The 21168-nt window shown below is 37.3% G+C and overlaps 1 protein-coding gene across 4 annotated transcripts in view; it reads left to right on the top strand.

The window, feature by feature from the left end:
* Positions 1-21168, top strand: part of LOC6037143 — a 185027-nt gene that overhangs the window by 73492 nt on the left and 90367 nt on the right. For all 4 annotated transcript variants that reach the window (XM_038261949.1, XM_038261947.1, XM_038261948.1 and 1 more), the window contains one exon: positions 15667-16234. In XM_038261949.1, the coding sequence (XP_038117877.1) occupies positions 15667-16234 (568 nt within the window). The remainder of the gene's footprint in view (positions 1-15666; positions 16235-21168) is intronic.

The raw sequence follows: 21168 nt of genomic DNA, 5'->3' as shown, positions 1-21168 counted from the left end.
GCGTTTTTGGTCAAATTTAATTAAAATGCAATTTTGTGCAGCTCACAACGCCTATCCTGTGACCTTAACAGATCCCCAATTCAATTCGAATTCAATTCTGATATGTTCAATAAAAACCGAAAAAAACTCCGTCCATTTTTGTCACTTTTCATGTCAAGAAAGTTTCAATCTTGTCGTGCTAACTTGACACACCCTGAAAATTGATGTAAGTGCGACAGTTGGCCAAGTGCGACAGTTGGCCAAGCGTTTGACACAAGTACGAGCTCGACTACCGTAAACATTTTCATTTATAACCCATAAATTCATAATTTGCAAGCAAAATGATGTATTTCAAATATCTAGCTAATTTTTCATAATTAAGATATGGAACACTCTATGTCCACATATCAAAACTATACGTAGTCTACGCCATTCCGGTTATGTCTGTGACATAACTACTTTGACTTTTGATCATTTCGTCGCTGTCGTGTTAACTTGCATGCGTTTTTGGTCAAATTTAATTAAAATGCAATTTTGTGCAGCTCACAACGCCTATCCTGTGACCTTAACAGATCCCCAATTCAATTCGAATTCAATTCTGATATGTTCAATAAAAACCGAAAAAAACTCCGTCCATTTTTGTCACTTTTCATGTGAAGAAAGTTTCAATCTTGTCGTGCTAACTTGACACACCCTGAAAATTGATGTAAGTGCGACAGTTGGCCAAAGGGATTTAAGGTCAAAAGCGTTTGACACAAGTACGAGCTGGACTACCGTAAACATTTTCATTTATAACCCGGGACTCCAGCCACCAAATTCAACCAAACTTCGGGAAAATACACAAAATGGTCAACCAAACAAAACGTGTTTGTTATTGTTTACATGACGAGCTCTTGTTTTTGTTTAATTAAGGTCAAACATTATAACGCGTTTTTCTTGAAACGTCAAAAAGCGACAAACGACAAGATAGCACGAAAGTGGCGATTTTTTAAACTGCTTAAAATCAAAGTTAACAAAAATGTTTTGCAATTTTGTAGATAACACAACATCAAAGACACATCTGAACGGCAAACTGTGGAAGTGCAGGCAAAGAGAGCACCTCGCTGGTATTTGTCAGGCTCTCTCCTCTCTGAAAATATTCGTTTGTGACTCGGGTGGACGGACGGAGCAGGCAAAGAATTTCACGAATAGTATTTGTTTCGCTGTGTGAAACGATTGGCCAAGGCGTTGGCAACTAGTGGGTCGTGTTCGCTCGTGAATGGTTACGCGCCCCAGTCAGCAAAGATTCGTTCGGCGATGAGTGAGTGATTTCTGATCATTTAGGTGAAAATCCGGACCCTTGGATTAAAGTTAGTATCAAAATACTTTTTGAATGCATTAATTTGGCACTGGTTATTTGTTTAATATTTTCATTTATCAGGATTGCATTCAAAACAAACAGTTTTGGATCCAATCCAATCCCCTATTTTTTATAAGTTGCGGTCGAATGTGTCTTTGATGTTGTAGAAACAAAAAAAAAATGTAGTATGTTATTGATAATATTGATTTCAAGCTATCGAGTCAATGATTAAAACAAAGCCGATCGCAGCCTATTTTGAGTCAGCCTCGAGAGACTCTAGCGCGATTGTCCTGCCTGAGTCAATCGCTTACCAACCGATTAGAGTGAGAGGGTGAGCAGAAAAAATGAGCTTTCAGAGGCAGATTTGTGCTCAGACTGAAGGGAGGATTGTGAGCAATCAGGATTCTCAGTAACGCGTTCGTTATCTACAGAGAATTTTGATGCTTTAAAGAGTGGCTAAGCTACAAACTAGATTCGTTCGGAATTCGCTAATAATTGCATGGTTTATGTTTTTTTTTATTTCCTAAAATTGCCAAGTTCGATTTATTTTAACACCTTTCATCTTTGCTTCTCTACCAACTACAAACCCCTCGTCCACAGGGCGGTGCCGTACCGAACTCTTCGCCGCGGGCTCCCACTTTTATCTTCAATTCCAGCCCATTCCACGCGCGCTTCGTTCATTTTTCATTCAACTCTTTCATCGTAACTGACGAGGGGGGGGGGCTTTTACAGTTTAAGCGCGGTAGCTGATCATAATGATTATGACACGGCCAAGAAATTGTTGGCACCCAATAAAACGCGCGGGCACGCTCGCTCGCACACGATTCAGTCGGCACATATGCCATCAATTCACCTTGCTACCGGCTACGCGGCATCAGCCGGTTGAACCTTAACCGATGCAAATGAAGCCGAGTTGGGGCGAATCGTTCTCGTAATGAAGATCCCCGTGCCGAACGTGGTTCCGGAGCCTGTCCCCCCTCACAAGATTACGCCCGAGTTGCTGGATTCAAACTAATTTTTCGCACCTTCGGCGGGGCTCAACGATACATATTGAAGGTATTAAGCGAATTTTGAACTCCGCGGTGCGGTAGCGCGCTGTGGCGACAAATCCTTTAAAAATAGTACAGGCAGACCCGCGGAGTTGACATTCTCCGCCGGATCATTATTACCGTCGGGTGTGACGAAGTTGCGCGGGAGCTTTGAACTCGGAACGTTGAGTTTGATTCAACGCCCCGAGGCTTATAATCAATCGAGACTTCAACAAAAAAGTCAATAAAAGGTAATCCCAAATCCCTCCTTCGTCTACCACGTGATCCACTCCCTGCCACGCAGTCCGAAACGGTAATTGAGTACTACCCAGCTAACAAATGGCAAATAAACTTGACATTTATTATCGTCAAACCGTCCTGCGAGTTTTTTTTTTTCTTCTGTAGCTCCTCCTCGAGCATTGTTTTTCAGCGCGCTGTTCTTCGGGAAGAAGGGTGCTTCAGAGGAGTTTCCCGTTCTTCCTCGCGGGTCGTTTTCTCTCGCTCTCTAGTAGGAGATTGTGGCACGAGTCCCTTGCCTCGGTGTCAGTTTGCTTCGTACGTTCACAGTTTTTTTGTTTGTTACTTCATCGTATTTGTATCCCACCAGCTGAAGAAAGAGTGGGTAAGAGAAGGTTCGTTTTGTTGTTGTTTTTTTGCTTGGTCGGACTCCCCCTCACATCGAATGTGGCGGAGAGGAGCGGATTTGCTGCACCAGGCGCCCGGGAATCGGACCGGAACTACATGTCAATTTGATAAAGGTTTTTTTTTTCTTCTGTTACTTTTGTTTTGTTTTTGTCCCATGTTCGTTGGAGTTTTGCGCGCCAAAAGTCTTCGGGGTGGTATCACTAGAAGCACACGGTTTCGGATTCGAAGCCATTGTTTTATGCTTGTTTTTATCAGTTTGTTTTGTGGTAGGAACTGTTTTATGCACTTTTTTTCTGGAGTGCAGTTACGGGGTGAAGAACGGAACGCCAAGAGTGTCGAGGAGTTCGATAAGGACTATCGGGTTGCGGGTTTCCCTTTGCAGGTTTTGTGTTCAATTGAAGGCAAATTTGATTGCGACCGGTTGCACGCGTTGTAATGCGTTTTGTAATGTAAGGGGGAAATCTGTCAATTTGTCACGTTGATGGGATGTCAATTGGGTGTTGATGGGAATGCTTGTTACGTGTATGGAGTGGCCTTCGATAAGTCCCGGTAATGTTAAATCAAGCGTGTTTAATTTATTGAATTTCAGGATAGAAAATATCAATTAATTGTCCCCTCGCTATGTTGACCCCCTTTGAGGTATTAGATGAATTCATAAAGTCACAATATATAGTAAGTATTTATCATCAAAAATACTTTTTTCATTCGATCACTCGATGAATAATATTCAACGAAAAAATAAAAAAAGATTTTTGTTTCACTTTTCAAATCAGTCATGGCTTTGACAGTTAAATTCGCCTCAGTAGGTCGTTACCCTGGATAAAATAGGACCAAGACTCAAAAAAAAAAACCATTAACCAACCATTAACAGCCTAATTTGGGCAAAAAATTGAAAATTGGTCCTCGGTTCTGGGACCAAAACAACTTTTTAGGACAAAGTTTTACGAAAATTGTAGAGTGGTCGGGACAGTTTATATTTTCGATCAACGATGCCAGATTCTTTTATGGGAGATCTGTATTGTCTTAAAAATAAATCTGTATTTTTCTGTATCATGTCAAATTCTGTGTCATAAATGGTTTTGTATTTAACTTTTAACAGCAGACTTAAGGGGTTACATACATGTAGAAAATCACAAAATTTCATATTACAGAAAATTTATTGAATCAACTTAAAAGATGATCTTCTATTACTCCTGAAAGTTTCATGAAGATATTTTATGATTAAAGTAAGTTACAGGAGATTTTAGCTGAAAATTTTGCCATGCGCAAAGCGAACTGTCAAACTTTGCGAGCGTTTTGCCTTCCTCACTGAGGTAAGGTTATAATCCTGCTCTAAAAATGAACTTTGTATAAAAACGTCGTAGACCCATTTTCATGTATACATATCGAATGAGAATCAACAACTGAACAAATGTCTGTGTATGTGTGTGTGTGTATGTGTGTGTATGTATGTGTGTATGTATGTATGTGACCAACAAACTAGCTCATGTTTCTCAACACTGGCTGAACCGATTTGACCTGAACCTGTTACATTCGACTTGGTTTAGGGCCCCATAGATCGAGTTTTATACAGATTGAAGTTTTGATAAGTAGTTCAAAAGTTATGTATAAAAATGTGTTTTCACATATATCCGGATCTCACTTAAATGTACGTTAACTATGTCCGGGTCCATCATCCGACCCATCGTTGGTTAGGTCATCAAAAGACCTTTCCAACGAGCCTAGAACATTGATGATCTGGCAACCCTGTCTCGAGATATGGCCACTTAAGTGATATTTATGTACTTTTTGGATGCCGGATCTCACTTAAATGTATGTAAACTATGTCCGGGTCCATCATACGACCCATCGTTGGTTTGGTTATCAAAAGACCTTTCCAACGAAATCAAAACATTGAAGATCTGGCAACCCTGTCTCGAGATATGTCCACTTAAGTGATATTGATGTACTTTTTGGATGCCGGATCTCACTTAAATGTATGTAAACTATGTCCGGATCCACCATCCGACCCATCGTTGGTTAGGTTATCAAAAGATCTTTCCGATGAAATCAAAACATTGAAGATCTGGCAACCCTGTCTCGAGATATGTCCACTTAAGTGATATTGATGTACTTTTTGGATGCCGGATCTCACTTAAATGTATGTAAACTATGTCCGGATCCACCATCCGACCCATCGATGGTTAGGTTATCAAAAGATCTTTCCGACGAAATCAAAACATTGAAGATTTGGCAACCCTGTCTCGAGATATGTCCACTTAAGTGATATTTATGTACTTTTTGGATGCCGGATCTCATTTAAATTTATGTAAACTATGTCCGGATCTACCATCCGACCCATCGATGGTTAGGTTATCAAAAGACCTTTCCAACGAGTTCAAAATATTGATGATCTGGCAACCCTGTCTCGAGGAATGGCCACTTAAGTGATATTTATGTAGTTTTTTATTCCGGATCTAAAAAATAGATGAAATTTTTGTACAATTCCATCATATCAGCCATTGTTGCTAATAAGTGAGGAAGGCTCCAACGACATAGGTGGATTAGGTTAGTTTTTCTCTGAACATCGAGTTGATTTACGGGTGCCACGATATCTCGACATGGGATAGACAAAATTGGCTGAAATTTTGGGTGAAGACTCGTAAGACATATCCCGTGTGCATGACGAAGCGCGATTTTGAAATTTTGCATTTTTTTAAATACAAAAATCAAAAACTTGCGATTTTTTATATGAAAAACATAAAAATATTTTTATCTTTTTTAAAAGTAAACTTTTTGAAAATCGGCCTTCGTCATGCACACGGGACCGGTTTCACGAGTCTTCACCAAAATTTTGAGCCGATTTGGTCAATGCAGTGTTGAGATATCGTGGCACCCGTTTTTTGAAACTGTTAACTTCAAATACCTATATCTCGGCCATGATACAACCAAATGTCCTCAAATTTGTTTTGTTAACAGATGAAAATATATATTTTAATGCCCTGAAAACAGATTTAAGAAAAGTTTATGTTTGTGCTCAAGCCAAACTCTGACATTTATGCCGATTTACATGTATGTAACCCCTTAAGCTTTTAAACCATATTAAAGCATAATTTGATCACTAAATTGTTGAAATTTTTAAATGTTTTCATTTAAAAAAATCTGTTTTTATAGATTTTTGTGATTTTTGAGATTGAAAAATCTGTATAATACAAATTTATCTGTATATTTAGCATGGCTGTTTTCGATATTTTCTATTTCTAATAAGACCGAGAATCTACTCATCTGATTTTTCCATATTGTTCTCAGTGATATTCTTCGCCACATCAAAAACATCTGTCGTCAATGCACGGCATATGTTTGAAGTTCTTCCTTGGCAAAACATCAGAAAACACCAAAATTAAAAAATCAAAGATATTATTATGAAACTGGATACAAGTTCACCAAAAGTGTCGATAAAGCTCTCAATTGACTCGTTAATCGTACTTGGTTCAACCCTTTAAGGCCTGAATCTTAAAAAATATTTTTAGTTGATGTAGATGATGAAAAAAATATGTTTAGTTGATTTAGTTGAGTCGGATAATGATCCTGAAGACAACACAAACATAATGAGCTAATTTAGAAAATTTCAGACCTAAAAAGGTTATGTTTCCATTAGAAAAAAAATGTTATTTTTATATTTGTTAAGAGACTTGAAAAACAATGGAATACTAAAAAAATACCAACATATGGTATCTCGACTTAGAGATATTTTAACGATTTTACAAATTTTCTTTAGGGGTACATCCAAAATAAAAAAAAACAACTTCGAAATTGTCGGTTGGAGAATTGGAGCCTAACATTTCAAAAGGGCACAAAACTTCTGTAAACAATAGTGTATCCCTTTCACTCGAATGACAGTTTGCATAAGGTGTGAGAGGGATACACTCTTGTTTACAAAAGTTTTGTGCCCTAATGAAATGGAAAGCACGAATTGTTTATATCTACGCTACCGTTGACGCAAAGTCATCACTGCACTTCTTCAGTTTCTCCAAAAAAAATATCCTCAACTCCGTCCGTTGTCCTTCTTTTCGCGTCCCAAGTGCCTTCCTGGAAGTGGCACGCAAAAGGTGAGTGCTGGCGCAAAAAGTCGCGTCGAAACACCAGCATTTATACTCTTTATTATATGTTTAATTAATGAAGAGCATTTCCTCGCGCGTCTTGCCCCCCCTCAGGTCAAACAGGCGAGGCGAGCCTGATTCCTCTCGCGCCTCGCAGCTAATCTTTATAAAATATTATGAAAATTCCTGTGTTAACATTGGCGGCGGCGAGTGGAGTCTGGGGAGGGCGAAACCGTGGAAAAAAATATGAATAATCATATTTTTCGAAAACACATCTCTCCTCATCTTCGCGCCTTCAGCGAAACTTCGGGGAGGAGGTCGGTCGGGGAGATGGGCGCGCGCTTCAGTGGCTCCTGTCGAAACTTCTTTTGCTTCACGGCGGTGTGGTGGCCATGCCGCGGCAGAAAAACCAGAAGCAACGTCTTAATGACAAATGATTTATTGTAATGAATAATAATAAAAGTTTTTGGTTTTTGGATAGCTGGATGCTGCTGAAGTTGCAACTCTTACTGAGAGCGGGTTCTCCAACCCCGATTGGAGAAAACGGTTAACCCTTAGCTGTCCAGCTTTCTTTATTTAGTTGAAATTTTCTGCCTTCTAAGTTTCTTCGACGGCTTTAGAAAATAAAGCGACTCCAAATTCAGCATTTGGATCTTCGAGGGTTACCAGGAACAACCTCGAACGGGGTGGGCCTCGCAACGTGTGATAATGTCCTAGAGGAGCGCTTCCCGAGTCTATACGACAGCAGCTTCACCGAGAAGAGGTGATAAGCCGTGTCGTGGTTGTGGCACCTGCCTGCCCCGAACCGTAATTTATTGGGTAACTTTTTCGCGCACAAATCTGATTCGGTTTTATCTCCGGCGCCGTATGACGCTCACACTTGTAGGGAAGTCTCCAATCGATCAACGGCCAAGTTGACAACACCATACTCTCTGGCTCAAGCCGTGACAATTGATTTCTACACGCGCGCGCGCTAAGCTCAGCCAATGATCACCCCCGGAGGATGCTCAATTGAAATTTATCAATCGATTGATATCAATTTTAATCAACGGCAATCTCAATCTCCGTCACGGGCCGCGGTTTCGCAGCTCAGCGAAGCTGCTACAGATTGTGGCTTGTTGGTGTTGCTACAAATAGTCCGGGTTCACCTATTTATTACGGGGTAGCGCCGAGGTGCCTGCCTCCTTAACCTCCGCGTGACGAGGATAGCGGACGCGAGCTTAAATTGATGTAAGCGATGCACGTTTTGCGAAAGCAGCCTTTATTGATTTGTACTCGGCTGGGGGGACAGTTACTGCGCATCTTGAAAGAAAACAGTGTCAATATAAAGCCGGTTGGAGTTACGTTTTTTGAACGAGAAACTATCAGTTGTAAAAGATTTTAAGATCGTTCACTGCCGACGCGTCAGCGTTCAGATGGCTGCGTGCTTTTCACAGCTGGATTAGCAATGGATAATTCCACGAAATTTTCCAAAAAAATCTTATTAATGTAACCAGCAACCTTGTTACGCCAACCGAAAAAATAACTAGTAAATTCAATGTGAAATTAATTTTAGTTACTGATAAACTGGTTTGGCAAGCCTGGTACTAAGACTGACAGCATTTTATAACCATAATATTGGTCTTTTCATTGGTAAGGATCACTATTTTTAGACCTGGCTTGAGCTGTCAAACCCAATAATGTTTTTTAGGAATTCTAACAAAACAAAATCCAGGTCACCAAATTAACCAATTTGTATGGCAATTTCAACCAGTTTTTAGTTAGTTTTGCGAGAAACCTCCTCTCCGTGTAGGTATTGTTGAGGACAATTAATAGAAATTAAAAGTAAAAGAAAATTCTGACTTTTTTCAATTAACATTTTTTTCAGAACGGAATCTATTTAACTTTTTCATTTTAGTTTTTTTTTATTTTTTAAGGGAAATAATCGCAACTTTTGAGACATAGAAAAGTATCGATATATTTTTTTTAGTTTTTCTGTTGAAAATAATATTTATTTTTTTTTTTAATTCAGTCGTAAGGTAATATCACTTTTGAAACCGAAAAGTACCATACAGTTTTTTTTTTTTTGCAAAAATTACATCTCTTATTCAAGATTTATGAAAGTAGTGTTTAATGATTGTTCATTCCTGACAGTATTTTTCAAAATGTTGAGAATATTTCCAATAAAATAGCCTAAGAGACAATAAAGATTGGACCTCTGTTTGGTGAAAATTATTTTGCACAGACATTTTGGCAATTGCCAAAATACGTATTTTTTTATTTTCTAGTTATTATGAGTTTGGAAGGACACCTTTTGAACTACAGTTAAGGTTGGTACAATATTTGATACTGGAAGTATGTTTTTCTTTGAAAATGGTGAATTGCTGAAAAAAAATTAAAATAAATATTGCCAAGCAAAATTTCAAAAATCATTTTAAGATGCAATCTATATTTTTTTTGGATAAGGTGAATAGATTTCAAGTTATACACATTTTTGCAATTTGAAAATATTTTAATGAAGGAAAAGCATCCATTTCAAAAATAGTTTTGAAACGCTGCAGCGCTGACTGAAATTTTTAATCGAAAATGACTGAACAATTTTCAAGATCATGTTACATACTATCATATTTATTTTTTTCAAAAAAAGTTTTCTTGCATTTTACAATTAGAAAACCTGTAAAAATATGTTAGAAAAGCTGAGAAATGTTCAAACAATATTCCATTTTTCAACTCTGTAATTCTGATCTGATAGTTCTGATGGTCTCGGAGCTCAAATAACTCTCATTTTCAAATTGCGTTATCTTGGAAAGCATTAAAAAGATCTTCAATTACGTAAAATGACATTTTTAAATATTTTTTACTCTTTTTATTATTATTTTTTTTGAGAACATTCAGATTAAGGGGTAACTTAACTTGCCTCCCTGCCAATATTTTTTACGCTTTGATTTTTTAGAATTTTTTAACGATGGATGCCAAAAATCCAAGAATGTAAGCTTGTTGTATACATGTTTGTGAATATTTGGTGAAAGTTTGATGCAATTTGGATGATTTTTAGAAAAACTGAGTGGTCCATAAACAACGTAGTTTTGAAAAATAGAGTATTTTGCTTTTGTAACGCAAGTTTCCCGTTATGAACCTAACAATATGGGTATCAAAATTCATGATTTTGAATTTTGCTTGAACAAAAATAATTCTGAAATAACTGCGTGGTTGGCCATATTCCGAGTTTCGCTGGGGTACTTGGGACCGGTGCCAAAGTGGCCAGGTCGGTCCAATATCGGTTCTTGTGATCATAAATCAAAATGATTTTTGATGCGCTGTAATTTAAATCCTGTTTGGCTGGATTTTCTTCGACATAGTATTGACCACTCCGTAGGTTCCTCGGAATTCTCCGGAACCGGTTTCGGGTTGGCCAGTGGCCACCAAAGCATTCCCAAAGATATGTTTTGAGTTGGTGCTTCAATATCATGAATTTTGATACCCATATTGTTAGGTTCATAACGGGAAACTTGCGTTACAAAAGCAAAATACTCTATTTTTCAAAACTACGTTGTTTATTGACCACTCAGTTTTTCTAAAAATCATCCAAATTGCATCAAACTTTCACCAAATATTCACAAACATGTATACAACAAGCTTACATTCTTGGATTTTTGGCATCCATCGTTAAAAAATTCTAAAAAATCAAAGCGTAAAAAATATTGGCAGGATGGCAAGTCAAGTTACCCCTTAAGATACCTTTTGAAAGGACAATCACTAATTTTTGGCATTTTCAAATATTGAACTTCGATTTTCAAACATTTAAAGCCAAACCTGTAGATTTTCCTAAATTTAGAACGAAAAAAAAAAAGATTTTAAGTGTTCCAAAATATGGTTATTTTAACTCAAAGTGACTTTACCTCAGCAGCCAGTAGGATTTTTTCTCAGCGTTTCAAAAATATAATTTTCTTTAATGAAATATTTTAAAATTTCAAAAACTGAATAATGTTCGCAATTTTTTACGTTAAAACAAAAAAAAAGAATTCACTTGATCAAAAAAAAAATCTTTGTGCTTTGCATTTAGGTATGGTTTTTAAAATTTTGCCTGAAATATTTTTTCGACTGTTTCAAATATGATAATTTTTCTAGATATCGTTTATCCGGTATCCTATTTTGCACCAACCTAAACTGTAGTGCAAAAAATGCCTATTTTAATCCTTTGAATCACATTAGGCCGATGCAAATATTTAAAAAAGTTTTTGTCCCTCGGCCCTGGCCGGGGTCAAGGGAGGGGGGGGGGGCAAAAAATTAAAAAATATAAAAATTTAAATAACAACAACAAGTGTTTTAAAATGCATTGTACACTAGATCAGTTGTTTTGCAATCATTAGTTTTCAAAAAATCTAAGATCTGAAAAAATCAAAAATTGTATCGAAAAAAAAAATTTTGCATCGAAAATTTTCAAAAAACCTTAAGATTTTTTAATAAACCCAGACATGCTAAAAATGATTTTAAACGCAGGAGAATGTATTTTAATTTGATTTCAGCTGGTTGCACTTGAATTTTCATTGAAATTTTGAAGTTTATTGTAAAGATATTTTTTTTGCTCCCCGATTTTTCGGGTCAATTTAGGGGGGGACAAAAACTTTTAAAAATATTTGTACCAGCCTTAAAGAAAACTTGGAAAAAATATTTTGGGAATTCAACTTAAAGTGTTAAAAAGTCTAATAAAATAATCGAATTGATTTCTTTACGAATATTTGGATCATGTTTTTTAAAGGGAAATTTAATATACTTTTCGAATCTTTATTAACTCAAAAGGGTCATTTTTTCATTTAGAACAAAAATTTTCATTTTTTAAGTTTGTTTTTTTCTAACTTTGCAAAGTTTTTTGTAAGAGTGTAATAATGTTGTACAATGATGTATAGCAGACAATTACTAAAAAATAATACTGGGGGTTTGCTTGTAACCATCACGAGTTAACGCGATTTAACGAAAAAAAGTTTTGAAAAAGTTCGTCATTGTTGATCATGGCCGTTCGGAATTCTAAGTTCGCCATTAAATCGGGCGCCTAATTTTACATAAAAAACCCTTTGACACCAAATTTCTATCTCATCACCGTTTCAGGCTGCAAATTATTCAAAAACACTTCATTTTTCGCATGTTCAAAAAAGAAAGGGGTCGTATCGCCCCTCCGTCACGAGATATCAAAAAACAGACCTCGGATTAGTGATCAGGGACAAAAGTTACTCCTTAGGATAAAGTTTCACGCAAATCGAAGAGGGGTCGAGCAATTGCTGTGTCAGTTGGCGGAGAACAGTGTTAATATGAACTGCAAAGTCAAGTCAATGTCAAAATGAACTAAAAACTGATAAGTGAACGATGATAAATTGAGATTAAGATCAAATGACTTATTTGATACTTTTATGTCGATCATAACTTGATGTTTAATATGACGGCTCATTAATCCGCAAACGAGAGCTTTTGCAATTATTCAACCCTGAAAATGTGAAATTCTCCCCTTGTTTCATTTAACTCCCTTTTCATCCTAATTGAAATCGCATCCTCTCGTAAACAGCTCAAGCCACCGCGCCGCCCGCTCTTATCGGTGCATTTCGATTTGTAGGTCAATAAACATAATTTCACCATAAAAACGAACCCATCGTTCAACCTGCTGCTGCTGCAAACAAACAAACAAACAAAAACTCGACCAAACATCGACGGCCCTTCTTTCGCTGCGGAGTCGTCGTGTCCCAGGAGGAAAGTCTCCGCTTCCATTTCCCAACTGTCTTCTTGGTTTGGGTGATGGCAAAAACCGAGGAGGACTACGGAGAGTCGATGTGCAACAGGTTGCACCGAACAATGTATAGACGTGTGCCCCTGTTCGGCATCGTACGCCATGAGCACTCCATAAATACGGTTGGACTAGGGAGTTGGTATCGTTTCAGAGAAGGGTTTGCTTTGATCCTGTTGGTATTTCTCATTTTGAAATTATAGAGGCTCCTCAGTTTGAACCGGTACGAGTCCTTTTCATCGTTGGGGTGCCAGTTTTCCGAGTTTCACCTTAATGTTTATTACGTTTTGTAATTATTAGAACAGCACATTAGAGGTAATTTCTTACTTTGCTGCTCATCCGTGTTGCGTTTTATTGCGTACATGTGCGTCAACCCCGGAGAAATACCTGTAACAACTTTCAAGGGGGAAAACATATGTTTTACGACCGATCCTTTTCCCCTCTGCTTTTGTCGTCCTGAAGTCAATTCTAGCCATCCGGTGATCATCTCAGTCAGGGGATGTGTTGAACATGTGACACCGCACTACTCGGAGAGGTGTATTCAAATAACTGTCTCCAGAACGTCAAAAAAAAAATGACTTGAACGAACCACTCAACCGACTCGGTCGTTAATTGCCCGTTAAACGAAAGCTATAATTTTTAGCCGGTCCAAATTCTACCGTCATATGCGCGTTGACTAATCTTAATCTTTTGCCGAGCTTCCACAAACACACAGCTCGGCGATGGACGATCTCCACAATTGAGTATCGCAAGAGATCAAGGCGCCACAGCAACGCCAAGACGACGACGGCGTTCAATTATGTGGGGAATTTTATTCGTGATGCTACTTAACATCGATTGACCTGGGCCGGGGGACTACTACTGCTGGAGACTGCGATACTGAAGCCAAAGTCAGCTGACGGCATAGAGCGAGCTCGAGATGCCGCGGTGCGAGATTATTTGAATTTAGAACGGTCTAACTCGGGAGACTTGCGCGTGGAATGCGGGATTTGGAAGGTTTTTTGTTTTTAAAATAATGAACAAAATTATTTGACATTTTTGTTCGATTGGTGGATATCTACCTGATCAACTGGGATCTATATGGTTATTTTGACCATTGGTATTGCTTCAGGTAGCTTCAGTGGACTACGATGGACACTCTGCGCCATGTTGGAATAATTCGGGACATCCAGGAACTCCCGGAAGATATGGTCTCGATATCTATCTGATCAACGGGGGTCTATATGGTTATTTAGACCATTGATATTGCTTCAGGTACCCGGGCAGACGGTAATAACTAAATTCATGTCATTTCAATAACAAATTCAGTTAAAATAACAAAAAGTGTTATGGAATCTTCCTGAAAAATCAATTTTTGCATAAGGGTGTAATAACAGTTTATGTTATTATATCAAAATTTGTTATTGGTCTAATATTGGTTGAAAGCCGAAACAACTTGGGAATAACATTTTTTGTTATGGAAGAATAACTTCAACTGTTATTGGAATGATCGGATTAGTTGTTAAAATAACAAAAAATAATAAAAAGGATTTGTTCGAAGAATAACCAAACATGATATTAGTCTGTTATTACAATAACAATCCAATAACAAAAAAATCATAACATCGAATAACAAATCTTGTTATAAATAACAAAAAATGTTATTGGCCTAGTATTTTCAAATATCAAAAAATGTTATTCCCACGTTATTTCCGTCTGCTCGGGTAGCTTCAGTGCACCACGATGGTAACTTTGGACCACGATGGATTGTTTTGGGTCATCCGGTAACTCCCGGAAGTCATGACCTGGATGACCAACGTGATTTAACCATTGATATATCCGCAGAGTACTCATTTTGACTAGCTGAAGCTCCCTGAAGCTATACCAATGGTTAACACACCCATATAGACCTCCGTTGATCGGGTAGATATCCATCCAGTTCATATCTTCTGACAGTTTTTGGATGACTCAAAACAATCTAACATGACGCAGAGTGTTCATCATGGTCCACTTAAGCTAGGTAGCAGATAGATATCCTGGTCATAACAGTTCCCAACATGCAGTAGACTTTCCATATTTGTTGTGATGAATCGTACTTTTTGGAATTTTATGTTTAAATCAAAGTTTGGTTAATTAAAAACTTAACTTTACCGAGATTTCAAAACCAATTGTCTCTTGATTCTTTGTAAACATTGTCCAACAACCAGATCAGGGGACATCATCACTAGCCGCAATCGATCCGCAGCCAATATCCAACGATGAAGTCCGCCAGGGTTGCACACGGCAGCACACGACACTCGCCGATCGAAGAACCGGGCCCTGTACGGCAGTTAACTTAATTGAAACTGATTTCGTTAGATATTGCAACTCTTGGTGAGACAATACAAGCCGTCCGGCCTGTAACCAATCCAGCGGCGCTGGATGCCGCCGCTACTGGCCGAGTGACACCATCTTCATCGACGACGACGACTCAGTTTATAAATATGTTGTGATCATGATCTTTAAATTAATCTTAATTGTTATAAATCTCTTTCCATGTCCGCGAGCGAGTTTTTCTGCACTCGCTTTGAAGTTGTGACACCCTTGGAATGAAAAAAAGCGGGGAATGGTCTGACCTGCAGATATCAGTTATTTATTATTTATTTACATTCCGCGATCGTGATTCTTAATTTTCGGACCTTTTTCGAGGATTTGCCTGAAGCGATTTGAAGATTTTAGTTTCTTTGCTTTTCGCGACTAATGAAAGATAATTTATTTAGTCTTTTATCACTTATATCCTACTTCAGGATCATTCTGCGTATTTTTAATTTCTTAAATTTCTTTAAAACTCTCTCAATACCAAAATTCATATCCCTTCTTTTCCAGACGCAAGCCCTGGCCCTGACACGTCCCAAATCCCCCAAGAAGGAATCGTCCGTGCCCGTGTCCCCGTCGTCGAACGGTCGTGACCTGGAAATGTCCAGCCCCAAGGGACACCACAACCAGCAGCAGCAGCAGCAGCACCAACAGAACCAGCCAAATCAGCCGCAAACCCAACAGCAACAACACTCGTCGGACCACCACCATCCGTCGTCCAACAGTGACAACCTGAACGGCAATTCCTCCACCCCCCATCATCCGGCGATCAGCGTGTCCCAGTCGTTGATGGGATCGGCGGCCGTGGCAGCCGCAGCAGCCATCCGATCGCTAACGCCCCGCATCAGTGTGTCCAACTCGCTGACGGCGGAAAACGGCGCGAACAGTGCCAGCTGTAACGCCGGCAACGGACCAACGCCGGTTGCTCCACCGCCGCCGCCGCCGCCACCGCCGCACACCCCCAGCAGCAACAACGGCGGGCTGGCGGACCGAGTGCCCCAGTCACCGGTGGCCGCCGTTACGGCCGTGGCCGCAGCCATGCAGGACCGGAAGGACTTTGACTTTAGCAAAGTGAACGGTAAGTGAGATGAGAGCAGCGGATGGGAATCAATTAAATTTATTGCGATGGGAAAAATGGGAGCTGGTGGGGATTTTGCTCAAGGAGAAAAATATTAATTTGATGACGGGGTAGGAAGCCGCAAAATTATCCCACCAGATCTGGTGGGCAGCGGATCCCGGGAAAAGAGAAACAATTTTATTCTACTGTACAAGTAATTACAATAAACCATATGTTTTATAGTCAAATCAGTACTTTGGAACTGCTACCATAAATTAATTTTATTGATTTTTGAAAGACTAATTTATATTTTCCGCTCAAGTTATCCAACTCTATTTATATAAATTGAAACATCCTTGATTTCAATCTGAAAATTTACAAAAAAAAACTTTACGTTTAATTGTTAAATGATAACCGAGCCACGTAGCTTAGTGGTAACGCTTTCGCGAATTGATTTGACTAATTCCTTTTAGGGCGGCTTCATTATAAAACAAATTTAATCTGTATCTCTTGAAGAGATTTAGGGGCGGACGCAAAAAATTCTTAGTGTAAATATAGGTATTCGGTGCCCTCTCCCCGTGCCCATACCTTCACACTTAGGAGACCCGGGAGGCGGAGTCTTGTCGCAAAAAGAACGATACACACCTGTGGATCCGTTGACGAAACCGCAAGGTTTAAGAGGGCCACATTATAAGGTGTTACGTCGATTCCGTTTTTTTTTTTTCGTTTTGAAGAGATTTTCTCAACAATATGGTGTCTTTAGCAAAGTTGTGATGGGAGATGAGGACGGTTCGGAAAAATATTAACACCGCAAGATGACAATAAAAAAATCAACATCAGTGAAACTCCCTGATTTTGCAAAAATAAGTAACTACGAAAATTTGAGCGCATTCGGTTAACGGTTAAGGGTCGCTTTTTATCGTTGAAGTTGATGAAAGAAAAATCATTTTATAAAAAGAAAACATCTTTAAACCGTTGATAACTCGTCAGGGTTAACTCGGATCATTTTGCGGTCTTTAACAAAGTTGCTTATGATAAAACCTTTTGATGAAATTTTGAAATTTTTGCTTTTCCCCTTACGTTATTTCGATTTTTTCCACACAAACTTCAACGCTTAAAAGCGACCCTTAACCGATTGGGCTCAAAATTGGCACAGCTACTTTTTTTAACTAGAGGTGGGCAAAACCGCTCTTTTTGGAGCCGCTCATTTTCATTCGCTCATTAAAAAGAGCGGCTCTTTTGAACGGCTCTTTCGTTCTTTTTCAAAATTTTAAGTTTTTTTATTGGACTTGTATAAATTATTATAAAAATAAAGTTAAAACTAGAAAATGCGCTCGGAAACCATAAGTCCTGACGGTCTTTATTTCAATATTTTTACCCAAACCTAAACGTTTGATGAATTGAATAGAACTCAAACTTAAATCTAGAATTTTTAAGAAAATTGGTCATAATTTTTCAAAATTGCGTTTGTTTCTGCAATGAACAATCGTTGATATTAGGAAGAAATATTCTAAAAAAATTGAATATAACGTGAGACAATTTTTGGATTATTTTATTATGCAATTAAATGTATGAAATTGCACTTTCTATTTATAAAAATAAATTTAAGGCTACAATTTGTTGAAAATCTTATGGATTATTTCCATACATAAAAACTAACACAAATTTTCAAAATCATTCCATCTTGGAACGGTTTTTTAAAAGATCGGAGTTTCAAGAAGAACCGCGGCTCTTTTTTTGTGAGCCATGTTTCGTTCTGCTGCTTTGTGCTGATTATTTTTATACAAGGTGAATTCATGATTTAATTTTTCAATTTTTGTTATGTTTACGGGGACCCAAAAAAGAATAATGAAAGGCCTTGAAAAGCTTTTTTACAGATATTTTTTAACTTGTTTTTTTTTATGAAAATTTTTATGAAATGTTATTTAATATATTTTCTAATATCACAATAAAGATAATTTTTACTTACAATCAAAAAGTTCTTAAAATGTTTTGATTGTACCGTTTGCATGTTTTAGATATTTGTGAGTTAATTTCAGATAGAATAAATATAATGTTGATTTATTAATATAATGTATATGAATGACCGCTGCTTAATATATATTTTTTAAATTCTTTAAAGATAATCACCAATTTCAAAATCAAAACGAACATTTTATAGTTATTGAAATTTATGAGTTTGTACATTTGTAAATTTTTATTAGTTTATAATAAATATATTTTAATGTTTTTGTTGTTATCAGATCTTCAATGTTTCGGGCTCGTTGGAAAGATCTTTCAAATACCTTTCGAAAATGTATATCATGACGGATTTCTTTAAAAAAACACCTTTTTCACAATCTTGCAAACTTTAGCCAATATCGTTTTTTTTGCATAACTTTTCAAGTACTTACAATACATACAATCATTAGTTTTCAAAGAATGTAAGATTTTTTCTCTCTGATTTATCGGAAAAGTTTTGAAAGGAGAGGGGGGGGGGGGGGGGTTGCAAAAACATTGAAAACAATTTGCAACGGCCTTACTTCAAATTGAATATTTTGTTTTGCCCTACCCACCCCTCGATCCCGGCCAGAGGAACAAAAAGATTGAAAAATATTTGCATCGGCCTTAAGAAGATAATGATATTTATCGAGATATTTCATTTTTGACATTAAAAATAGAATCAATAGTTGCCGAGTTATCGTTAGTCTTTAGGGGTTACATACATGTAAATCGACAGAAAAGTCAGAGGCTGGTGTGAGCACAAACTAAATTTTATTTAAAATCTGTTTTCAGGGATTTAAAATATACATTTTCATCCATTATCAAAACAATTTTGAAGACATTTGGTTGTATCATTGCCAAGATGTAGCTATTTGAAGTTAGCAGTTTCAAAAAACGGGTGCCACGATATCTCAACCCTGCATTGACCAAATCGGCTCAAAATTTTGGTGAAGACTCTTTATACCGGTCTTGTGTGCATGACGAAGGCCGATTTTCAAAAAACTTATTTAAAAAAAAAGATTATAATATTTTTGTGTTTTTCATATAAAAAATCGTCAGTTTTTGATTTTTGTATTTTTTAAAAAGCAAAATTTCTAAATCGAGCTTCGTCATGCACACGGAATAGTTCTTGAGAGTCTTCACCCCAATTTTCAGCAAATTTGGTCCATCCCATCTCGACATATCGGGGCACCAGTAAATTAACTCTGTGTTTCGAGAAAAACGCTCAGAAAGTTTGACAGTTCGCTTTGCGCACGGCAAAATGTTGAGCTGAAAATCGTCTCTAACTCAGTTTAATCATGTAATATCTTCATGAAACGTTCAGGAGTGCTTGAAAATCATCATTTTAGTGGATTCAATAAAATTTCTGCAATATGAAATTTTGTGATTTTCTACATGTATGTAACCCCTTAATTTGGAAATCATAAAAAAATATTCACAGTTAATTGAAGAATAATCATACATGATCACTGTTTTCAATATTCAAAAATATACTTACGTTAACGTGTTGTTAATCCATAAATGTCTAAAACATTAAAACGGTGCATTTTAAACTTAATTTAATTTCACTTTCAAGTTAGAATTTTGAATAAAAATTTAGAACTTTTTCAATACGTTTAGTTTTGTTGCACATTCTAAGTTGTGGCTCCAAAATAGTTTTTTAGACCCATAAAAAACCTGAAATTTTTTTTTAAAAAAATCCGGTTTTCGGGAATTTTACTTACATTCAATAAATTAAACAAAATTCAATTATAATAAGAAATGATTGTGAATAATTGAAAGCTTCTTTTGAGAGTCAATCAATTGAAACTACAGTAGCTTTTGAAATGTTTTAATAGTAGTTTATGCAACAAGTTGCAAAAAGAAGATTTTTTCAGCACGAGTTGTACATTTATCTAACGAGGTTTACCGAGTTGGATAAATACGACGAGTGCTGAAAAATCAAGTTTTGCAACGAGGTTGCTTACAATATTTTTTGCAATTCCTAAAAACGCTTATTTAATGGAATTTTATGTCAAACATTCATGTGTTTAGTAAATTCATCGTTCAAAACAAAACAATATTGAAAAATGTTACTTTTCGATACTAGTACTGAAAAGTAGAACTTTTCAGCAGTTATTGAAAGGTATTAATTTTTCATTCAGTTATTTTTGGAAGGGAAAAGTAGGCCGTTTCGTTTCTCCAGAAGGGCAGGAAAAGTTGGCAGTTTCACAGTGGAATTGCAAAAAAATTGTTTAAATCTCAAAAATTATGAAAACAGAAATCGTGAAAGAAGAAGAAACGTAATTTTTCAAAACGTCAAAACATTGAAGTTTTTTTTCAAAAGGCCATAAATTAATGCATTAGATAAAAGATAATTTTGGTATGCACTTAATGCAAACAAAATTTCTCATTTCAAATTGCAACTGTTAGTTAGTGATCTATTTCATCCGGGTTGTCCCTCTCATTGGCACAATCGAGACCCTTCCCGAGGGCCTTTTTGCGGGATAGCCACGGTCGAGTGGCGCTGCACGAGAGGGATCAGACCGGTGACACAGATTTCACTTTGAAGGACTTGTGACTGACTGTGCGGCGGGGGTTTGGTTTCATTTAATTTCGCTAATTGGCGATTGATGGTCAACGCGCTGCGAGATGTGTGCTTGAGTGTTTGGTTTTAAGGATGGGAGGGAGTGCTGCTGCTCGGAATTATTAGATATGAAAAGGGTTTTGGCGGTGTTGTTGTTTTGAAAATATGCGATGCCATCAGCGATGAATTGCGCAAAAGTGGGATATTTTGATGTGGTGTCCTTGATAAGAGGGTAGATAATTTTGTGGCAAGTTTGAACTGCTGTTGAGAAAAGCCGCACGTGGACGGCGTTATTGGAAATGTCAATTGATTCTACATAAATTAGTTCTGTAGAATGTTGGAGGTTGATATTTGGTAAAATTACATTGTTTATTAAATTTTGGACGACAAAAACATTGAAAACAAT

Source organism: Culex quinquefasciatus, chromosome 3 (assembly GCF_015732765.1).
Source record: "Culex quinquefasciatus strain JHB chromosome 3, VPISU_Cqui_1.0_pri_paternal, whole genome shotgun sequence".
Classification (NCBI taxonomy): Eukaryota; Metazoa; Arthropoda; class Insecta; order Diptera; family Culicidae; genus Culex; species Culex quinquefasciatus.
This window is presented reverse-complemented; position numbering and strand designations above follow the sequence as displayed.